This window comes from Podarcis vaucheri (assembly GCF_965113315.1).
Source record: "Podarcis vaucheri genome assembly, chromosome: 2".
NCBI lineage: Eukaryota > Metazoa > Chordata > Lepidosauria > Squamata > Lacertidae > Podarcis > Podarcis vaucheri.
The window spans coordinates 7,578,742-7,600,057 of NC_138760.1; the positions used below are offsets into that span (position 1 = coordinate 7,578,742).

At 42.6% G+C, this 21,316-nt stretch overlaps 1 protein-coding gene and 1 long non-coding RNA gene across 3 annotated transcripts in view; one reads left to right on the forward strand and one right to left on the reverse strand.

The window, feature by feature from the left end:
• LOC309522967 overlaps positions 1 to 7,720 on the reverse strand; it is a 44,046-nt gene extending 36,326 nt beyond the window's left edge. The window contains exon 1 of the long non-coding RNA XR_014215187.1: positions 6,245 to 7,720. This is a non-coding gene — a long non-coding RNA (uncharacterized lncRNA). The remainder of the gene's footprint in view (positions 1 to 6,244) is intronic.
• The window catches only part of LOC309522235 (uncharacterized protein), a 120,872-nt gene continuing 101,712 nt past the window's right edge, over positions 2,157 to 21,316 (forward strand). For both annotated transcript variants that reach the window (XR_014214990.1, XM_082205410.1), the window contains exons 1-2: positions 2,157 to 3,152; positions 16,564 to 16,778. Coding sequence is in view for 1 of the 2 variants with exons in the window: in XM_082205410.1 (XP_082061536.1) it covers positions 2,814 to 3,152; positions 16,564 to 16,778 (554 nt within the window). In the remaining variant the exon portion in view is untranslated. The remainder of the gene's footprint in view (positions 3,153 to 16,563; positions 16,779 to 21,316) is intronic.

A 21,316-nucleotide genomic window follows, 5' to 3' on the forward strand; every position in this document is an offset into this window, starting at 1 on the left:
GATGTTGTGATGCTACACAAAAACAAATGCCTAAAACACTGCAAATATGAAATAAATGGCTGGAATGGCAGTGCCCAGAGGAATAAGCAGTGCAAATAATACTTGTCCTGTGTCATAAGAATTTACCAAACTAATTTGGAACATCCCAAGCCGAGGCCAGTCCAACTGAGGAACCAGTTCACACTCCTCCTCAACAATACGCCTAATAGTTGTTTTCCTCTTAAATATTTCCTAGCCACTTCATAAGTGTTGGCAGACATTTCCCCTTAAATACCACAGCAGTGAAGTGACTGTAAACAGATAATTACATATATTTCTTGTACTACAAAGGGCTAGACGGAACGAGATTAGCTTCTCCAACAAAGTGTAGCTCTGGTTCGGCCTACCCTTCGTGTAATTGGCTGTCCCCCTTAATAATCTCCAACCACTTAGCAGACCCTCCAAGTGTCTCTATTTTCCAGGGACAATGCTGGATTTACAGAAGCTGTCCTGGTTTCTGTTTTAATCCCAGAATGTCCCACTTTCCCCTATTTTCATCTGAGAAAAGTTGGAGGGTATGGAATAGGATTTCCCCAGCGCTTTTTTTTTTCATCTGGAACTCACAGAAACACAATTCTGGCCCCTCTCGGGTGGGTGCCATTATAAGAGAACAAGAGTTCTTGCTGAGTTCCAGCACCTCTTTTTCTAGAAAAATAGCACTGGGTGTTCCTACTTTCATTAAATAAATGTTGGAGGATATGACTTAATTGCTTATGGTCACAAACTCAGTGCAGAGATAGACCCACTTAAACCACCTAATTTCAACAGGAAGAGATGTTGGGCATAGAGGTGCGCCAGATTGTGGCCGCTGAAATCACATGCATGAGATGGAAATGGCATCTTCATCCAGAAAAATAAGCACCTTCTAATTGTGGCAAGTGCACCACACAAGCCAAAGTATTACATCGTGCTGTGGCGGGCTGCACTACAATATGTACTCTTGGTTAGCCTTTGCATTTTGCTATGTGCATTTTATATCTATATATCTATATCTAATCTATATTTCTCATATTACTATTTTTTAAAATGCCTTTTGACACTTTAATTGAGCCAAAAATGCATCGCCCTAAACGGCCTCGGTCCAGTATACCTGAAGGAGCGTCTCCATCCCCATCGTTCTACCCAGACACTGAGGTCCAGCACGGAGGGCCTTCTGGCGGTTCCCTCACTGCGAGAAGCCAAGTTACAGGGAACCAGGCAGAGGGCCTTCTCGGTAGTGGCGCCCTCCCTGTGGAACGCCCTCCCACCAGATGTCAAAGAGAACAACAACTACCAGACTTTGAGAAGACATCTGAAGGCAGCCCTGTTTAGGGAAGCTTTTAATGTTTGATGTATCACAGTATTTTAATATTCTTTTGGAAGCCGCCCAGAGTGGCTGGGGAAGCCCAGCCAGATGGGGGGGGGGGTATAAATAATAAATTACAGTGGTGCCTCGCAAGACGAAAAGAATCCGTTCTGTGATTCTCTTCGTCTAGCGGTTTTTTCGTCTTGCGAAGCAAGCCCATTGACGGATTAGCGGATTAGCGCTATTAGCGGCTTTTAGCGGCTTTTAGCAGCTTATCAACTTATCGGATCAGCTGATAAGCGGCTTAGCAGCTTAGAAAAAGGGGGGAGGGGAAAAAACCGCAGGAACTCGCAAGACATTTTCGTCTTGCGAAGCAAGCCTATAGGAGATTCGTTTTGCGAAGCACCCCCAAAACGGAAAACTCTTTCGTCTAGCGAGTTTTCTGTCTTGCGAGGCATTCGTCTTGCGGGGCACCACTGTATTATTATTATTGCAATATTTGGAAAAGTGCAAAATCTGCACATTAGTCCAAGAGGTGCGACTCAGGCCAGTTTGTACTGGCATTTGCAGAGACTGAATTCCCCAAGCACCCCTCGTGCATGTTGGCTTGTGTGCTAATACTAGTGCTTCCCCCCCAAAAAAAAAAATGTTTAGGGGTACTCTCATTTTCCTACTCATAATTAAATACTGCCCCTCAATGAAGCAAACTTAGATTCACAAAATGTTTAGGGGTATGCGTAACCCTGCGTCCGCCCCCCCCCCGCCCCCCAAGAAAAAAAAGCACTGGTTAGTATCCATAGCCTTGCATGGAATGATTCTTTATTTTTCACTTTCCTGCATTTAAAATGAACTCACAACTGCCTTGTTTTAACTACTAGACAAAAGGAGATAGAAGGCCCTTGTGATATCTCTTAGCATTCAAACAGCCTGAAAAGGAATGAACTGGAAATGTTAAATCACTCCTTAATCAGTGTGTAGTTTTACCACATGTTTCTTTTGATTCACTCGGGGTTTGGGTCACAATTGAGAAAACATCCAGACATGTTCTACTCTCGGCCGGTTGCTCTTGTGTGATCTTTCAGTCAACCTTCCCAAACTCTCTTTTTCCATTTAAGACTGAGGAAGCCTCTCCACCCTCACTGTGTGTGCATCTAGATGGTTGTAAAGTGAGTAATTTTTGCTTTGAGTTGTTTTTTCCCCCTTTTTCAACCACAAGTGCCTGTGCATGTGCGCTCACCTCACAAACAAAACTACAAAAGGCATGCGGGAAGGAGGAAGGGAGGGGGAGAGAGAAAGCCAACAGGTTGATCTGGATTACATCAACAGTCACACCCTCCTTACTTTATGAACATAGCAGAACAGGTGTTTGTAATTCATTAGCTAAACTGAGCTCAGCGCAGACAGGAATTGAAATCTGCTCTGCTCCCTGGTGTGCTTCTTCTCTTTCTCCGTAGTACCTACTGCTTCATCCGGCCTCCTTGTAGCCGCAATGAGTAGCCACTCGAGGGACTTCCGGAGCCGTAGCAACAGCAGCTCTTTCGCTTCGCCAGGAGGCTCTTTTAGCATGCGAAGAGAGCGTTCGTGCTCCCCTTCTTCAAGGTATGGGGCCTGCAGCAGCCCCACCATGGGGGTGAGCACCAGCAGGAACAACTTCAGCTCTTCGAGCCTCACCGGACACAGCCGCTGCTCTTACCCAAAGGTTTCGGTCAACAAACGGCTCCTGACACCGCTACACCTGGATATAGATCCCTCCTTGCAGGAGATAAAGACCAAGGAGAAAGATGAGATCAGGACACTCAATAACCAATTCGCCGCCTTAATTGGAAAGGTAAGATTGTATACTATTATTTGAATGGGAAGGTAAGATGACGCCTCTCTTTGTATTGGACCAATGTGCAAGACAGTGTGAAAGAGCTGCTTTAGGTGGCTGCTTCAGGTGGCAGCTTTAGGGTACCATTGTAGGGTGGCAAGTTATCACCTGTGTATGTTGCTGTTAATTGCTGTAATTTCAGTTCTCTGCTTCGGGTACCAGGACAGCTCTGGCGCAGTCCAAAGACTATCAGCATCTAATGCCACACAATATAACTTCCAAGATTTTATTTCTAGTCTTACTAGTCCAAAGACAACAGCTGTTGTGAAGTACTGTTGTCCGTCCTCAGGTGTAATAGGTAGGGATAGCCTTGGTCTGTGTGTTTATGGGGGGTGGATGGTTGCCGTTTACAGGTTTTTTAATAAATGGAATAAGAGCAAATAGGTTCTCCAGCTTAGGAGACTAAAAGTGTACATCTTCAAAGGAATATAATTAGGTTTACAATAATGGCTAGACATCCACAAGAGCCCTGCTGGTCCAGGCTGATGGTCCATCTAGTCTAGCATATGTTTTCACAGTAGCCAATCAGAGGCCTGTGGGAGACCCATAAGCAGAACATGAGTGCAACAGTACCCTGCCTGCTTGTGATCCCTGGCAACAGGTATTCAGAGGCAGACTGCCTCTGATAGTGGAGGTAGAACATAGCCAACATAAGTAGCCACTGATAGCCTTTTTCTCCATGCCTTTGATTTCTTTATAATCCTCTTCCGAAGCTGTCAAAGTTGGTGGCCTTTAACACTTCATGTGTCAGTGGATTCCATTGTTTAGACTCTGTGCAAAAGTACTTTCTTTTGCCTGTGCTCCCACCATCGACCTTCACCAGATGATCCCCTGCTTCTAATGTTATGAGAGAGGGGTGATAGACTTCTCTCTATCCACTTCCTCCATAGCATGCATAATTTTTATGATAATGTGCCCCTTTACTTGCCTTTTCCCCGCCCCGCCCCCCAGAACTGAGGAAGGCCCAATCATCATAACCTTTCCTCGGGGGGGGGGGGGTTGCTCTAGTCCCTCCATAGCCTTCAAAGTGGCCCACAATTTTTTAAAGAGCTAGATAAACACACCCACAGTGGGATGGTACAGAAGAGGAAGCATGGGGTTGGGAGGGAATATTTGCAAACAGAACAAAAGGTCACAAACCTGCAGACACATGGGGAGAGTGGCTATGTCTAGTAACATTGCAGGCCTTATGTAATACGTGACCAGAGTCACATGCACATTTAAAGCACATTTATACTATGGCTTCCATCAAAGAATCCCAAGAGCTGTGTTTTCCCCTTTAAATATATGTTTTGGTTATGATTCATGTTGCATAGAGTAAAAAATCAGTCAGAGCGGAGATGAAATGTGATGCAACCACCATTTTCCTTAAAAGGAGATGACTAGGTGTTATGTGACGAATGATAACAACTGTCTATTAGTGCATTCAAAACAGTCGCATGAAAGGCCCCCAGGGTGACAAAAATGCCCTTCTGAGGATCTCTGTTGAGCAGCTTCCCAGGGAATTATGGGGATTGTAGTTTCAGGAGAATTCTGTTAAAGATCGTAACCATCCCACTCACAGAGCTGCAGCAACTACATACCCTCCAACATGCAGCTATGCAACTATGGGTTCTTGGGGAAGGTAATGTCTATTAAACAAGTTTTCAGTCAGCAGGATAGGTTCAGCTTCATAGCTTGTACCTTCTCAGCTGCTACATTAGCATCTGAACGACTTGAAGAGAAGAGCAAATAGGACTCAAAAGTTGCCATTCAGTCATCCCTTCCTACCCTCTAACTAGCCCTTCATCCCTCACTGTTACCATTGGAAATAAAAGAGGCATGAAGATAGAGGCATGAAGATATAAGATAACAGAATTCTAGACTGCACCACTTCAGAATGTGCTGGGGTGCCATGTTCTCAAATGCATTCCAAAGTTAAAAGTTCCAAACATGTAATAAACTAACAAATCTTAGAGAATATTCCTCATGTCCTAGTTTACTTCAGGGAGGGAGCATTCAAAAACTTGTCCCCTACATACCACCCTACTGTCTGAAGTGGATTTAAGAAAAGGTTTCATTCATTCATTCATTCATTCATTCATTCATCATGCTTTTCTGCAGACTGTTCTAGGCGCCTAACAAACCTCGGGTTAAAGACGCTTCAGGTTAAATCTTTTCAGCTTACGTCCCGAGGCGACCCGGAAGTACTGGAAAGGGCTACTTCTGGGTTTTACCGCTCGCGCATGTGCAGACACTCAAAATGACGTCACGCACATGTGCAGAAGTGGTGAATCGTGACTTACGCACGCGCAGACGTGGGTTGTGTTCTGCTCATGTTGCGAACGGGGCTCCAGAATGGATCCCATTCGCAACCAGAGGTACCACTGTAATTATAATACTACAAACATGATACAAACAGCAGAAGCAGCAAATTAATAAAGTCCATGCACTAATAATGCAAAAAAATAAAGGCAGTGGGTGAATAAAACCCATGAGCTCCCAAAAAACCATTCAATCAAAATGCTTAATATTTATTTATTGCATGCATATTCCATCTTTCCTCCAGGAAGCACAAGGGTGGCATATATAGGTCCATCCCCCCTCACAACAGCCCTATGAGATAGGTTAGTCGAACAGCTGGTAGCTGGCCCAAGGTCACCTTAGAACCTTCATGGCTGAACGCAGAATCTGGTTTCCCAGGTTCTAGTGCTTGAGAGTATGGAACAGCCATTATCTGATGCCAAAATATAGTAAGTACCTAGGAAAGGAGTTCTACAATATTGGTGCTATCACCAAGAAGGCACCTTCTCTCTCTGTTAGCCATGATTTGCCTGATGTCAGAGGGCAACAGCATCTGGAACAGAACGGCCTGTGATGATCTTTGTTGAGGGGCAGCTTCATGGAGGTGAAGATGGTATTTCAGATACTCAAACCTATGCCATTTCAGGCTTTGAAGGCCCAAACCAGGAAATGGAAATGAATCGGCAAGCGCAGAAGGTCTTTTGATGCAAACACCTCTATCTTCCAGCACATTCTGCTCAATGTGTACAATAGGTATAAGGCCTTACCTCTGATGACAGAAAGGTCCTTTAGCAGGCACCACATATAGCCTTATGAAGTTAGGCAAACACCAAGTGATCTTCCTTGGTACTTTCAGCAGGGAAAAGCACATGGATACTTTTCATAGATCACTGGAGATGTCCTTTAGATTTGACCAGAATGAAAGCCTTTAGAAGTTTGAAGAAGAAATGTTACTGCAGCAGCATACAATTATCTCCCCACCACCTCTCTCCTGTGGTATACTAAGACCTCATAGGCAAGGCAGAAGGTTGTTTTCAAAGTGAAACAGTTGAACTACCCAAGGCAGGTTCCTGCAAAGCCCTCATGTTCTGTAAACAGATGGTAATCTCCTCAAGGATTGCTTCACTGAAGTGTCTAATGTAGGCAGCAAGTGCCAGTCTTAAAACCAAAAAATTACACACACACACACACACTGGCACCACTGTGATTTAATTTTAAGAGACACTGTTTATTCCTCAGTTATGTGAATACTACACCCAGTGTTTATGACATGCAAATGGATAAATGTGCAGGCATGTTCTCTGTTGTGTGAGCTATTGGAGACAAATGCAACTGAACTTTGATCTGGCTTTTTGACCATATATGGATTTTTAAACTCATTCCTGAAGAAACAGGAGGCACACTGGGAGCCAAAGGGATCGTCCTCAATGGTGTCAAATTGTGTTGGTCCATGGTTCCATGGAGATGTATCTGGGATTACTCCATGAAAAAAGAACGATGGTTGACAGCTGTCCTTGAGAGGCAGCTTGCCCACCACTGCAGATCCTTCCCTGGAATATAAAGCTACAAGGGAGGGTGCTGGGAATGCTTTAGGGTACAATCACAGCTCATCAGGGGCAGGTCTGGACGCCAGCCTGCATGTACAACCGTCACCAGAATCCTCTGCAACACACATTGTTTTTGTGGGTCTGGAAGTCAAAGCGCATGTTAATAAGGACTGAAAGGCAGCTGCCAATCAAAGTATTTCCTCCCATGCCTCTCTACTACAACTTTCGTTAACCTGGTGCCCTCCGGATGTTTTGGGCTAAGGCAGATGGGAGTTGTAACCCAAAATTTCTGGAGGAAACCATGTTGGAAGAGGGTGATCGGCTGTAATCTTTAGAAAATGCATAACACAATAGATGATGCTCAGAGTTTCCATGCAACAGCACCCCTTCATCAGTTGCTGCCTTTTTTGCAGGAGGGTGGGTGGGTAGGAAAACTGAGCCTGACACCATTGAGTCAGGCATCATCTTTAAATGTTATGGGCAGTATAAGAGGAAAGAGATGTGTAGCTGTAGCTCTCAGTGGAAGAAGATGCACATTCTGTCTAACATGTAGTTTGGGGTCCTTAAATTCAGATTGTAGCAACTCCTTCCCTGGAGGCCACTTCCTATAATCATTTCTTGCACACAAGTGCTCACATGGAGAACAGAAACAAATCAGCTGAACCAGCCAATCACTGATTTAGTGGACAGCTATTTCTATGAAAATGGTCAAAGGCCTGGAAACGATGCCTTATGAGGAACGGCTAAGGGAGCTGGGCATGTTTAGCCTGGAGAAGAGGAGGTTAAGGGGTGATATGATAGCCATGTTCAAATATATAAAAGGATGTCACATAGAGGAGGGAGAAAGGTTGTTTTCTGCTGCTCCAGAGAAGCGGACATGGAGAAATGGATTCAAACTACAAGAAAGAAGATTCCACCTAAACATTAGGAAGAACTTCCTGACAGTAAGAGCTGTTTGACAGTGGAATTTGCTGCCAAGGAGTGTGGTGGAGTCTCCTTCTTTGGAGGTCTTTAAGCAGAGGCTTGACAACCATATGTCAGGAGTGCTCTGATGGTGTTTCCTGCTTGGCAGGGGGTTGGACTCGATGGCCCTTGTGGTCTCTTCCAACTCTATGATTCTATGATTCTATGATTGGAGAAGTCGGCCTGCCCACTTTCCACCTCTTGTGATCAAGATTTGTGTGCTATATCTGAGACCAGCCAGTTCATACGTCTTTACGCCAAAGTGCCTGGCTGGAATTCTTTAAGTTTTGGGAAGTGGGAGGGATGAGCCCTGGGTTATTTTGACAAGCCAGTCTTTCTCAATCTCTGTTCGCCATGTATAAAATGAGTATGCCTGCCACCAGGAGTTGTTGTAGGAGATAAAAGAATTGTAACGCATTTTGGACATTAAAATTACCATAGAAACTATTCATTCTAATATTGCCCCCCCTCGCCGAATGGGCATGATACAAATGACTTTGTAATCCAATGCTCAGCAATGCTGCACCAGCAAAACTGTACATGATGCCCTTCAGCTACATTGCAGTATCACCGTGCTAGGCAGAATCGCTTTGGGGTTGACACTTAAGCCCAGTCTCAGCATGTCAGTGTTGAAAAAATTCTCCTGTCTCCAGTGTGGCATCAAGCAACTTCACTTCTGCAGCCGTAATAGGGCTGGGCACTAGCTATCCTATGAGATAGTCCAGCTTCATAGGAAAGGAATGGTTGGTGAAATTCTGCCAGCCTGATGTAACAGTAGCAGGGTTATAAGTATAGAGGCAAATTTTCAAATAATTACTTACATTTCAGAGGAAGTAAGCCAGTTACTATCCCAGCTAAATCTCCCCAAATAAATTCTCCCGTTAATTTCCTTTTCCAGATTACCCAAATCTCCTTTAATTAATGAAAATCCCAGTTAGTTCCCTGTCCTGCTCCAAAATCACTTTCCCCTTTACTTTGTACCCCTATTCATTGTCAGTCATCTCACTGTTATCCCTTCTGCTGCTTTAAAAATTGAATTAAGAAGAAATAGGTTGCATGATTCCTTTCAGGTGGAGGGAGGAATCGTACTATGAGGCAAGTTGGCTGGTGGGTGTCTGTCTATCTTTTTAAACTTAATTGAGCAAAAGGAAAGCCTTCAGCCAGGGGCCAGCCTACCATTAGACAGAATGAGGGAGCTGCCTTGGGTAGCAGATGCTGGAGAACAGGGAGCACCAGGGAGCTGCTGGAGACCAGAGACATGTAGGTCAAGTAGTCTGTAAGATAAGCTGCTGCTCTCAGGAACAGACTGCCCTCCCCTGTTGCCAGTATTGAAATGGAATTCAGGTGGTAGCCCTGTTGATTTTTCTATGTGGAGCAGAGAGTGTGGGGGGCTTCTTGTTCTTTGCCAAGAGCATCAAAATGCATTGGGGCAGCATTGCCACTATCAGCTTGCCACCGCACTGCGTGAATTGTCATAGAATTGTAGAGTTGGAAGAAGACCCCGAGGGTCATCTTGTCCAACCCCCTGAAATGCAGGATTCTCAACTAAAGCATCCATGACAGATGGCCACCCAACCTCTGCCTAAAAACATCCAATGAAAGGGACCCCAGCACCTTTTGAGGCAGTCCCTTCCACTGTCTAGCAGCTCTTACTAACAGAAAATTCTTCCTTTCAGATTGTAACCTCAAAGGTGGAATCTCCTTTCTGATTGAAACCTCAAACGCTCCCAAGAAGCAATGCTGCTTCCTTTTCCGTCCCTTGACCCTGGAAATGAAACTGAAATGGGGTTGTTTCCCACCCAGGGCACTTTGAGGATTCATCTGTGGCTTGCCTTTAAATTAAGGTGACCACTTAAATTAAGGTGACAGGGCTGTTTGGTATGAAAAGAGACTGCTTGGCCGTACTGGGTGGCAACACTCAAAGCATCCTTCTCTGAAGCGCTGGAGAGCCTTGTAGATCTACTACCAGCAGGCTAGACAGACCAGCAGCCTGAGTCATACAAGGCAGCTATGTGTATTCAGAGAAGCATTTGGGGAGAGTTTTTCATGCCAGAATCAGGCCACATATTAAGGCTGTTAAACCCAAAGCATAACAAAGCAGTGATGCATCAAGTTTGGGCAAGGGTTAGAATGTCACACTGCCTAAGTAAGGGCATGTCACTGCTCAATCATCACAGAATGCACTACTCTTTGGCTAGAAACTCAGAAAATCTGAATTTTATCTTCTATAAATCAGCTAGCTGTATGATAACGATCATAGACTGGATTCACAAAGCAGAGATTAATTAACTCTGGAGGTGTCTCCTTTTTCTTTCTCTTGGTCTATATGCGTACTCCATTTCCTTCCAAGTTTGTGTCTCTCTTTAACTGGAGCTGTTTTTGAACTTGTGCTCCTTTTATGCCTGTACGAGAGATTGCTCAATAGGACAACCATCTTCTTTGGAGCCTCTAGGTGCTGTATAATAATGCTATCAGACATCTCTCCTTGGTTGTTCATTGACAGTTCCAAACAAACATTGGAAGCAGGAACCAATGGTGGTAATTAAGTAAGGAAGAGGTTGCCAAAAGAGGGGGTGAATTCTCCATCATGTGCAATCTTTGGATAAAGAGAAGCAGATGCTCTTTAGAAAGATAATACTCTCTAAACACAGGTTGACAGGCTTGTTATCACAGCAGCTTGAGCTAAAGCCAATAATCAAGAAATGTGGACATGAAAGGGCTGCCATTTTCCTTCTTGACTCATTGCAGACTTGTTCAAATCTTCATCTGTTGAACTGAATGCAAGAACTGCCAGTGGGTTGTTATTTATAGAGGCTTGTTTAATACATTTTTATTGTTTGCTGTGTAGCAATATGTTCACAAATTAGGGGCTTCGTTTTCTCCCTGGAGAAGAAAGGGGGAAACTAGGTGGAGGATGTTTGATGAAGTAGAACTGCAACTCTTTGAGGAGACCCAGTGAATGGATTTTGATTTAGCTATGCACAGTCATGGCTACCTAAGCCCATGTCACCTCTGCTGATTTCCTTTCACTTCAGTTTGTGGTGTCACGTCACTGATACAGATGGGGAGAAAATAGTTTGAGTTTGCATGTAAGTCCACCTAATTGAAACTTCCTGAATTGAAATGAAGCAATCATTCGAATTCTCACTTTTCTGAATTTTATGACTTAGTTCTCCAACTGAGAAATGTATACATTTTTTCTGGATCAGGTGAAAAGGTGTATACAGAAGTGCATTATATTGGGGGAAATTGCATGCAAAAATGTGTATATTAGAAGAAATGTACTCTAAAACGCTGGTGAATTTTCACGAGGATCTTTCATTTTAAAAACTTTCAAACTGATGTGGAAATGTGGGGAACTGAACTGAAGACTGGATTCATGAGAAACCGAGATAAACCAACATTGACATATCCACCCACTGCTAGTCACTGATCTGTGTTGAAATCAACCTGGATTCTGCTTATCTAATGCGACCAGTGAATCCCATTTAGGTTGTTTTGCAGTGGTAGGTTTCAAAATCTGAACCCAGACTAAGTAATACTGTAGACTGAAGCAGCTGTAAGACGTTGGCATGGGATTACTGAAAACTGCAGATGTGTGGCAGTGGTGAGAAAACTTGCACAGCTGGAATGAAATTGTGCCCCCACCCCCAAGCACAGTGAATCTGGAAGAGAGACGTCTTATTTGGATAAGATAAGATGCAGAAAGTGAAACTCCTGCTGTACCTTATCTTATACACACAAGAGATAAACATCCTTACCTCTCCACCAAGCCCTTTGCTCAGAGGTTTGGAGAAGGAAGCAGCAGCAAGTGTTCCTCAGCCTCATGCCAATTCCTTATCTCATCCAAACTTGGATGTAAGACTCTTCTTCCTGCTCAAGTTTTGAGCAAGTACAGAGGGAAGGCTAAGTTGCCCTTCCCTTACAATGCAGTTGGGAGAAAGGAAGAAACAGTAAGACAAACACTGTATCGTTTTCTTCCCTTCAACAAACAGTCTTTGGGTGTCTGCTGGGTATTGTTCCTCCTCACCAGAGACCAAGGGGCACTCACCTCTGGTACTCTGACCAGTGAAATTGTGGGTGCCTGTCCATAACTTCTTCTTTGACATGCACACGTTGATATTGGTTCATGGCTTTTAGATTCTCTAGCCCAACCAACAATTATGGGTTGCATCCAACTGTAATTCTATAAATACGGGAGCACAGGAAACTGGTCCATCAAGCACAGTATTGTCTACACTGACTGGCAGTGCCTCTCCAAGATTTCAGAAAGGGTTGTCTCCCAGCCCCACCTGGAGATGATAGGGATTGAACCTGAACCTTCTGCTTGCAAAACAGATGTCTACCTTTTCAGAGCTGACCCATTTTAATAAATGGGCCTAAGTAAGCCGTGCTTGTTAATTTCAGTGGGTCTGTTCTAAACAGGATGAGCACTGGATACAATCTTATGTAATTTGCATTGGAGAGCCAATTGTGATAACCCAATGGATCACTAGGACGCATGGAATTTTTTTTGAATAATTTTTATTAATTTTTAACATAAATTATAATACATACCACAAAACTTCACATCTTATACAATCTATTTTTGGACTTCCATCAGCACCTCTGATGATCCACCATTCTTCTCACTTCTTCTGCATTTCTTAAATTCATATTGCCTTTAAATATCTTAGCTAACCATCCTCCCCTTTATCTATTTTTGCAATAATTCAAATAATTCACCTCACAAAACTTCTTGCAAACCTACAAACGTAATCTGATCATCACAATTACTTTTCAAATAGTCCGTAAATTTACTCCAGTCTTCTGTGAATCTCTGATCCCGCAGATTTTGAATTCTTTCTGTTGATTTATCTAATTCTGCATAGTCCATCAATTTCATCCTCCATTCTTCTTTCATCGGTAATTCTTCTAGCTTCCATTTTTGTGCCAATAATATTCTTGCTGCCGTCGTTGCATATGAAAACAGCTTAAAATCTTTTCTATTTACATCACTTCCTACAATGCCCAGTAGAAATGCTTCTGGTTTCTTATTTCAACATTTTTTTCATCTCATTATATATCAGTTCCCAGAAGTTTTTCACCTAGGAAGCATGGATCTAATATTTGTATTTACCCCCTCACATTGTACTCTTGAAAAGTTGAGTTTCAGATGAGGTTCAAAGGATGAGAAGGTTGTTGGTTTTTTTCCTGTCCATGAACTATCCGTTATTTTGTATTTCAGGATTCAGATTATTATCATTGTGCACTTTGGAAGGGCTTAGGACACCTATTTGTGGTGTGGCAGTGTCAGGGAACTGACATCAGAGCGAGAGGTGAAGGGGAGGCTCCCAGATTCTGCAGGCGAAGGACCCAGCAGCAGGTGGAGAAGCAGCTCGGTAGAGGAGGAAGGAAATCAGTGCAACACCAGGGATAAAGGGGGGGGCAAATGGGGGAAGTGGAGGGAGAGCTCCGGGATTCTTCTCTGGACATCAGTGAGGAGAGCACAGGTCCTCCACTACCCACGCCCTCCCTGCGCAGAAGACTCCCGCGCAGTGAGAGGAGGAGGCGACTGGGAGTCAGACAGCTTCTATGCTGGAAAAGGTTTAAGAAACGCCCACAGACAGATTCTGCTAGCGACTGAGGCAGCCACGCGGAGATGGGCTGTGCAGTCAGAACGGTTTAACCAAGGCAATTAAGCCTAGAAAGGCGGCAGTTTACGCACGAGTAACTCATACCTACTACAGGCAGTCACGTAAAAGTTCATTGTAGGTTGTCTACAGTCACTTATAATACCCTGTTGTACAGTGAGGCATGCTTTACTATACCATCAAGGTCACCACACATTTCAGCTTGGTTACAAGGTACAGTAAAGTTCAGGTGGCTATGTGGCCAGAGGCCAGAAGTGACTGGCTCTCTCACACAAATCAGCTGGCTTGATCTCTGGTCTCTCCTCCTTTCTGGTTCCTTTCCATTCTGTACAGTTCTAGAATGAAATGAGGTTTTAAAAAACACACACGAGAGAAAGGGCTTTTGCTCTTGGCATAGTTCTCATACCTGCGGAGGAAAGTGTGCCTACACCTTCAAAAGATATCGATCCACCACAGGTATGAAATTTACGGCATGTAATGCCTTAAGAGAGAATATTATGAAAATGATATACAGGTGGTACATGACCCCAGTCAAGCTTGCAAAAATTTATCACTTGCCCGATAATAAATGCTGGAAATGTAAAGAAACAGAAGGTACATTCTTTCACCTTTGGTGGACGTGCCCAAGGATTAAGGCATTCTGGGAGATGATATATAATGAAATGAAAAAGGTATTTAAATATACCTTCCTGAAGAAACCAGAGGCCTTTCTCCTGGGCATGGTCGGCCAATTGGTGCCAAAGAAGGATAGAACTTTCTTTATGTATGCAACCACAGCAGCAAGACTACTCATCGCGAAGTATTGGAAGACCCAGGAGCTACCCACACTGGAAGAATGGCAGATGAAAGTGACGGACTACATGGAATTGGCAGAAATGACTGGCAGAATTCACGACCAGGGAGAAGAGTCGGTGGAGGAAGACTGGAAAAAAATTAAAGACTACTTGCAGAAGCACTGTAAAATTAAGGAATGTTAAAATGATGTTTGATTGAAAAGAAGTGGTATTGGTAAAAAGATTCTTAAGAAAATGTAAATGGGGATTGATAAAGGATAAATGCTAGAGGGTAAGGATTTGCTGAATTTAATATCTGAACTGGAATACAAAATGGGAGGTGTGAGGAGGTCAAGAAACTAGTGAATGAAGTATAAGAGATGAAAATATTAATCTATTTTCTGTTCTGCTTTTTGGGTTTTCTTTTCTTTTTTTTCTTTTCTTCCTTCTTTTCGTTTGCTAATTGTTCTTTACTGTATATATTTTTTATCTGTTTTGTTCTTGTATGTTTTTATTCTTGAAGTTCGTCTTATGTTTAAATTTTGAAACTTTTTATTGTTTGTGAAATTTTAATAAACATTATTTTTTTAAAAAAAAACCCAAAAGATATCGATCCAGAAACTTGCCCAGAGGCTTCTGGTACTACCCTCTTGGGTAAGATGCTCGCTACATCTTTTGAAATGAAACCTCAGTGATGGCGGCTTTGGCAGTTCTCAGCTGCAGGATTTGTGTGGAGAGAGCTGCACTACGGAAGGAGAAGCCGTTAATTAGTGCTTTTGAAAAATCTGAAAAATGCTTTAAAGTTTCTTGGAAGTGCTTCATGAAACACGAAGCCAATCTGCCTTTATCTTTACTTTAAGGAGTATTTGGTGAAGATATTGAAGAGACTTTTGAGGCAACTAACACTGTACCGAAACAGACAAATGGTCCTTGAAATATTCGCAATGTGGTGTGCTAGGCAGAGATCTAAGTAAATAAATGTTAATCAGTCTGAGTGTTCCTTATCTTGAATATTGTCAGGTATGGGAGGGAGGGAGGGAGGAAGAGAGGTATCAGATCCTCGAGGCCATGGAAGTGCTGAAAGTGATTGGATTTGTAAGGGATTGGAGAGTGGAAAGCACATTTTGCAGTTCCTAAGCAACTCTGAAAGCTGCTGTCTTCATTTCTCCTCATCTCTGCACCCCCAAAAGGGTTTCAAACAGATGGCTTTGCATTCAAGGGCAACTACAGAAAGTACGAAGGCACACAGTGGCAGCACATATAGCTCTATTTGCAGGTTAGGGTCATGCCTCCATTTTGTGTGATGGGTGAGCCATACCAAGATTGGGGCAAATAAAAAAAAAAAAAAGAAAATATCATGCCATTCTATAATGGATGTACCGTATTTTTTGCTCTATAAGACTTACTTTTTCCCTCCTTAAAAGTAAGGGGAAATGTGTGTGCATCTTATGGAGCGAATGCAGGCTGCACAGCTATCCCAGAATAGCAAGAGGGATTGCTGCTTTCACTGTGCAGCGATCCCTCTTGCTGTTCTGGCGTCTGAGATTCAGAATATTTTTTTTCTTGTTTTCCTCCTCCAAAAACTAGGTGCGTCTTGTGGTCTGGTGCGTCTTATAGAGCAAAAAATACGGTACATTACGTGTACACAGTAGGGGGTTTTCTAGAAAGGTGCCACAGTTTGTTTTTTAAATAAATAATTTTTATTATGTTAAGTTATGTTATGTTAAGTGCCACAGTTTTTAACAACAACAACCCCCAAAAAGTGTCGGTACTGTGTAACCTTGAGTACCCCCTGAAAAGAAAAGAAAAAAACACTGCCTGTACAGTAAAATGCAATATACTTAAATGAAATAGTTACGTTACAGGTAGGAGACTATTTGGTCCTGGATGGGATCCAAAAGTTTACACATAAACAAACCCACACAATAAAAGGGTGTTAATTTCAGATGTCTTAATATGTTCATTATTGAAATTTGGGGTAATGGTTTTTAACTGTGCAACAAAACTTAGGTGTTATGTGGGTTGGTGGGGTTGCTGTTGCTGCTTTATCAAAAGGCTGGATAAGAATTTTGAGGATTTATTTTGGATGTAGTAACTCATGTATTGGTGATGAAAGGTAGACAAGAGGATCACCGTAGTCTAATCTTTCTGTTTATTGACCACCTCACAGGTCCAGAGCCTAGAACAGCACAACCAAGTCCTTCTCACGAGATGGAACTTTTTGAAAGAACAAGACAACTCCCTTTCTGAGCTGGATATCAAACTCCTCTACGACCAGTACATGAACAGGCTGAACCTAGAGGTTCGGTCAATTGATGCAGAAAAAGAACAGCTGGATTCAGAACTAGATGAAGTGTTGGATGCCATGGACGCCTTCCGTAGCAAGTAAGTCTTTTCTTCTTTCTCTGGTATCAGGAACTTGTGGCCCTCCAGATATTGCTGGACTACAACTCCCACCATCCCTGTCCATGGGTCAGGTTCCCCACTCCTGTTCTAGGTCTTTCAAGTGTTTGGTGGACATATTTATAAAGCATCTCTCTCCTCCTTGTCTCTTAATTCATATCTTTCTGCATATTCTGTGCACCCCTCAAAGATTACACCTTTATACTTCACATCTGTATCCACTACAGATAGTCCTGTATTGAGATGAGATGTCATAACAGAGAGAGAGAGAGAGAGAGAGAGAGAGAGAGATTTTTTCTAGAGGGCTTGTAAAATGAAAGATAACCATTCTGTCCTGTGCTCGAGAGGCAAGAATTCTCCAACAGACCTTTGGTTGACATGCAAAAGACTGCTTCCACCACTGCCCCTAATACACATTTTTATTATCTAAAGTAAAAACCATGCACTTGCATGGTTGCACAACATAGGAATTGAGGAGAAAATGTGGTGAGAGTTCAGCAACGCCAGTGTTGTTGAAGCACTGCAGAAGACTTCTTCTTCTTCTTCTTCTTCTTCTTCTTCACTTCGCCTTAACAGTGAGTCCAATTCTGGATCCACACGTCCTTCCACAGTGGGGACATAGGTTTCCAGACTGGTGTTCATCATGGTGAGGGTTTGCCAAATGTGCCTTCCTCTTAGCACATTTCTCCCTTTCCTCCTGAGTTTGAGCGTCTTCAAAGTCCATGACACCTTTGGTAAAGGCTGTTCTCCAATTGGAGCGCTTGCAGGCCAGTGTTTCCCAATTGTTGGTGTTTATACTACATTTTAAAAGATTTGTCTTAAACCTCTTTTGTTGACCACCAGCATTACGCTTTCCATTTTTAAATTCAGAATGGAGGAGTTGCTTTGGAAGACGATAATTGGGCATCCAAACAACGTGACCAGTCCAACACAGTTGATGTTGAAGAATCATTGCTTCAACACTGGTGATCTTTGCTTCTTAGTTTGTCTGTCATCCCAAGTGATATGTAAACAATTCTGGAGACACCATTGATGGAATCTTTTGAGGAGTTGGAGATGGTGTTTATAAGTGGTCCATGTTTCATAAACATACAGTAAGGTTGGTAGTACAATAGCTTTGTAAATACGGCATAGTAGGGTCCTGGCACAACAGCAATGGCCACAAACTCATTGCGCCAGCATTGAACTTCCTCTTTTGTTGAGATCTGCTCAGCTGGGCACTGAATATCAGATTGCCAATGCATGAAGAGATTTGTTCTCTTTTGAGAAACAAATAAAACCCCTAATTTTAGACTTGGTTTTGTGAACCGTATTTTAATGTCCTGTTCCAATTGTTGGCTTGATTGCTAGATAATGCATGTTGGCTGAATGTGCAAAGTTCAACCAAATGGAAAGGAAACATGAGAAGCAAAGGGAGCTTAATGTGTAATTAATTATGTGTAAATGTAGTCTACTTACCCTTCAGTCTCACTCCTCCTACAACATTCAGCTATTCTTTCTCTCTGTTCCTTCCTGGAGTCTGCACTCTTCTAATACCAGCCTGATATTAGTACTTGTATTTCCTGCCTACATTCCTTTTCCTTGGCAGCTTCCTGATTCTAGGACTCCCCACCCAACAGTCAGTTTTTCCTCTTCTATTAGTATATTCACAAGTGACTTAAGGATGCATTTATTTGGTCAGTCATTGTTTTACTTTCATTTCATCTCCCTCCTTATCTTGTCCTGTTATAATCAGATTGTAAGGCTTCAGGCAGGGTTTGAGACAGACAGACAGATAGATAGATAGATAGATGATAGAGATAGATGATAGATAGATAGGTGATAGATAGATAGATGATAGATAGATAGATAAGCACCCTCTGTTCTTCACCTAGCAATTATAGGAGTTGTAAATAAAACTGGATAAATAATAATATACCTACCTGTGAATAGTCTTAAAAATAAAAAAGATACATAGATGCAGCCATCTCTGTCATAAGCCCTATTTGCAAGTAAGTATTCTCAAGGTCACACCAACCTAGATAAAAGAGGAACTGGATTGCCAGGTGGAATAGTGGGTGATTTGATGCTGCAGAATGAGGCAGGTGGGATTTTTGACACCGCATCTTTCACATCCATTTGGCAGAGCAGACACAAATCGTGGAACAAAGATCTTGAGAATGGGCTTGTAGATCTGGGAGATCATCCAGGTGTCCCTATCATCCCAACAATCCAGATGTTCAGGGTCATTTAGGTTAAACCATTGGTATGAGAATGCATTCCCAGTTCCTAAAAATAAAGCCATCAGGATGTTTTCCTAGATCTGCTTTCCTGGTCCTAAGATCTTTATTTTTATTACTCTTGAGCAGGTTGGAAGATTTTTTACTTTTACTTTCACTGAAGCAAGAGAAACATGCCAGGATCCAGTTTGAGAACTTTGAAAAGATATCCCCTGACACCATAAGTCATTAAGCAAAGTAATGAGGCTGTCGTTATTACACAATGGCAATGTTTCCCAAGGGAAACGACAACCAAAAAAACCAGAATTTGCCAGCAACATATTTAACTGTAGAGTTAAAACCTGTGAAATTTCCTTTTAAAGATATTATTGTTGTTCTTTTCATAACAACAGCTGAGAGTTAATTAAATGTTTCTGTCCAAGGGCCATGCTTTTCAATTTGATTCTTAGGGCTTCTGATCACTTTTCCAATTGACTAAAGGTTTCTCTCAGTTTTGGACCAGCAAGTTTTATTTAGAGATGTCATGAAAATCATGATTTTCTGCTTGGAAAAGATTATAGGTAGAAAATATGTGGTTGCTGGTGGCAGGCTGGGACTAGATGCATAAAATGTTCCACAATTAAACCAATTGCCAATAATATGCATGCAACAATCATTTTCAGACAGTCCTCTCCTCTTTTCTGCTTCTTTTCTTCCTTTCTTCCTTGCATAATATTGATTGCAAGCTGCATTACATGTAGGGCTGCACCAATTACCGTATTTTTTGCTCTATAAGACGCACTTTTCCCTTCCTAAAAAGTAAGGGGAAATATGTGTGCGTCTTTTGGAGTGAATGCAGGCTGCGCAGCTATCCCTGAAGCCAGGAGAGCAAGAGGGATTGGTGCGCACCGATTCCTCTTGCTCTCCTGCCTTCAGGGATAGCCACGTGAAGCCTCTTCAGGGCAATGGGAGGAAAGTTCCCCCTCCCCTGAAGAGGCTTGGCATGGCTATCCCTGAAGCCATGGAGAGGCGCTGCGCAGCTCTCGCTCTCTGTGCAGCGCCCCTTCAGTGAAGCAGGAGGAGAAACGGAAGGAGCTCCATTTCTCCTACCGCTTCACTGAAGGGGCGCTGTGCAGAGAGGGAGAGAAGTTTTTTCTTGTTCTCCTCCTCTAAAACTAGGCGCGTCTTATGGTTGGGTGCATCTTATAGAGCGAAAAATACGGTATGCTCCTGTTTTGGTTTTTGGTCTAGAAATAGTGCTTTCAGTAGAAATACCCCCCCAAAAAACACTTTACTTGTAAGAAATATACACCTTTTCTAAACAGAGCTGAACCAAAACGGAGGCCTTTTGTGCAAAAAGACTTGGAAAATGTGCATTTTCCCATTTTGGCAATTGTTCAGCCCTGTGAAATGGATTTAAACTGTTCTTCCCAGAGGGATGGCAGGAAGCTTTTCTCTTGCTCTGATTTGGTTTTTTGCGATCAGCATAGAGACAGATTTGGTTGGCTTTGGTATCGTCTGGAAGCCTGTATGTAACAAGAAATGCCACTATAGGTAGATATCTGTTGGATCAGTCTCCAGCTATTGCAGTTGGTGCCAACATATTCCAAGTTTACCAAATCCATATACAGTAGTACCTTGGTTCTCAAACTTAATCCGTTCCGGAAGTCCATTCCAAAACCAGAGCGTTCCAAAACCAAGGCACGCTTTCCCATAGAAAGTAATGCAAAATGGATTAATCCATTCCAGACTTTTAAAAGCAACCCCTAAAACAGCAATTTAACATGAATTTTACTAACAAGACCATTGATACACAAAATTAAAGCAATAATGTACTGCAGTCAATCAATCAATCAATCAGTAGCTGAACTGGGTTCCACAAAGTCACAAAAACAAAAAAGCAAAATAAATAGCAAAAACAGAAGACAGACCTCAGCCTAACACTCAAAACGGAAGTGTGGCACTCAAATTGGAAGCGTAACACTCAAAACGGAGCACGTTCGGCTTCTGAAAAAAGTTCGCAAACCGGAACACCTGCTTCCAGGTTTGCTGTGTTTAGGTTCCAAGTTAACTCTGAAAGCTGTGCTTTTGCGTTTACACATTTATTAACGTTGTTGTAAAAAATTATCTCAAAAACCTGAAGCCATGCTAAAGGGACTTTCTCCTAATATAGCACTGCACTTCAGCTCAAACCAGCTTGACTTGTTACTGGATTGTTCAAAGGCCCCAGTCTACTGTCACAAAGAAAAAATATCCTGAGTCTCCATAGTAATCTGGTTACCATTTTAGATTTTAGTAAAGTGGGGCCGATATCAGTAGCAG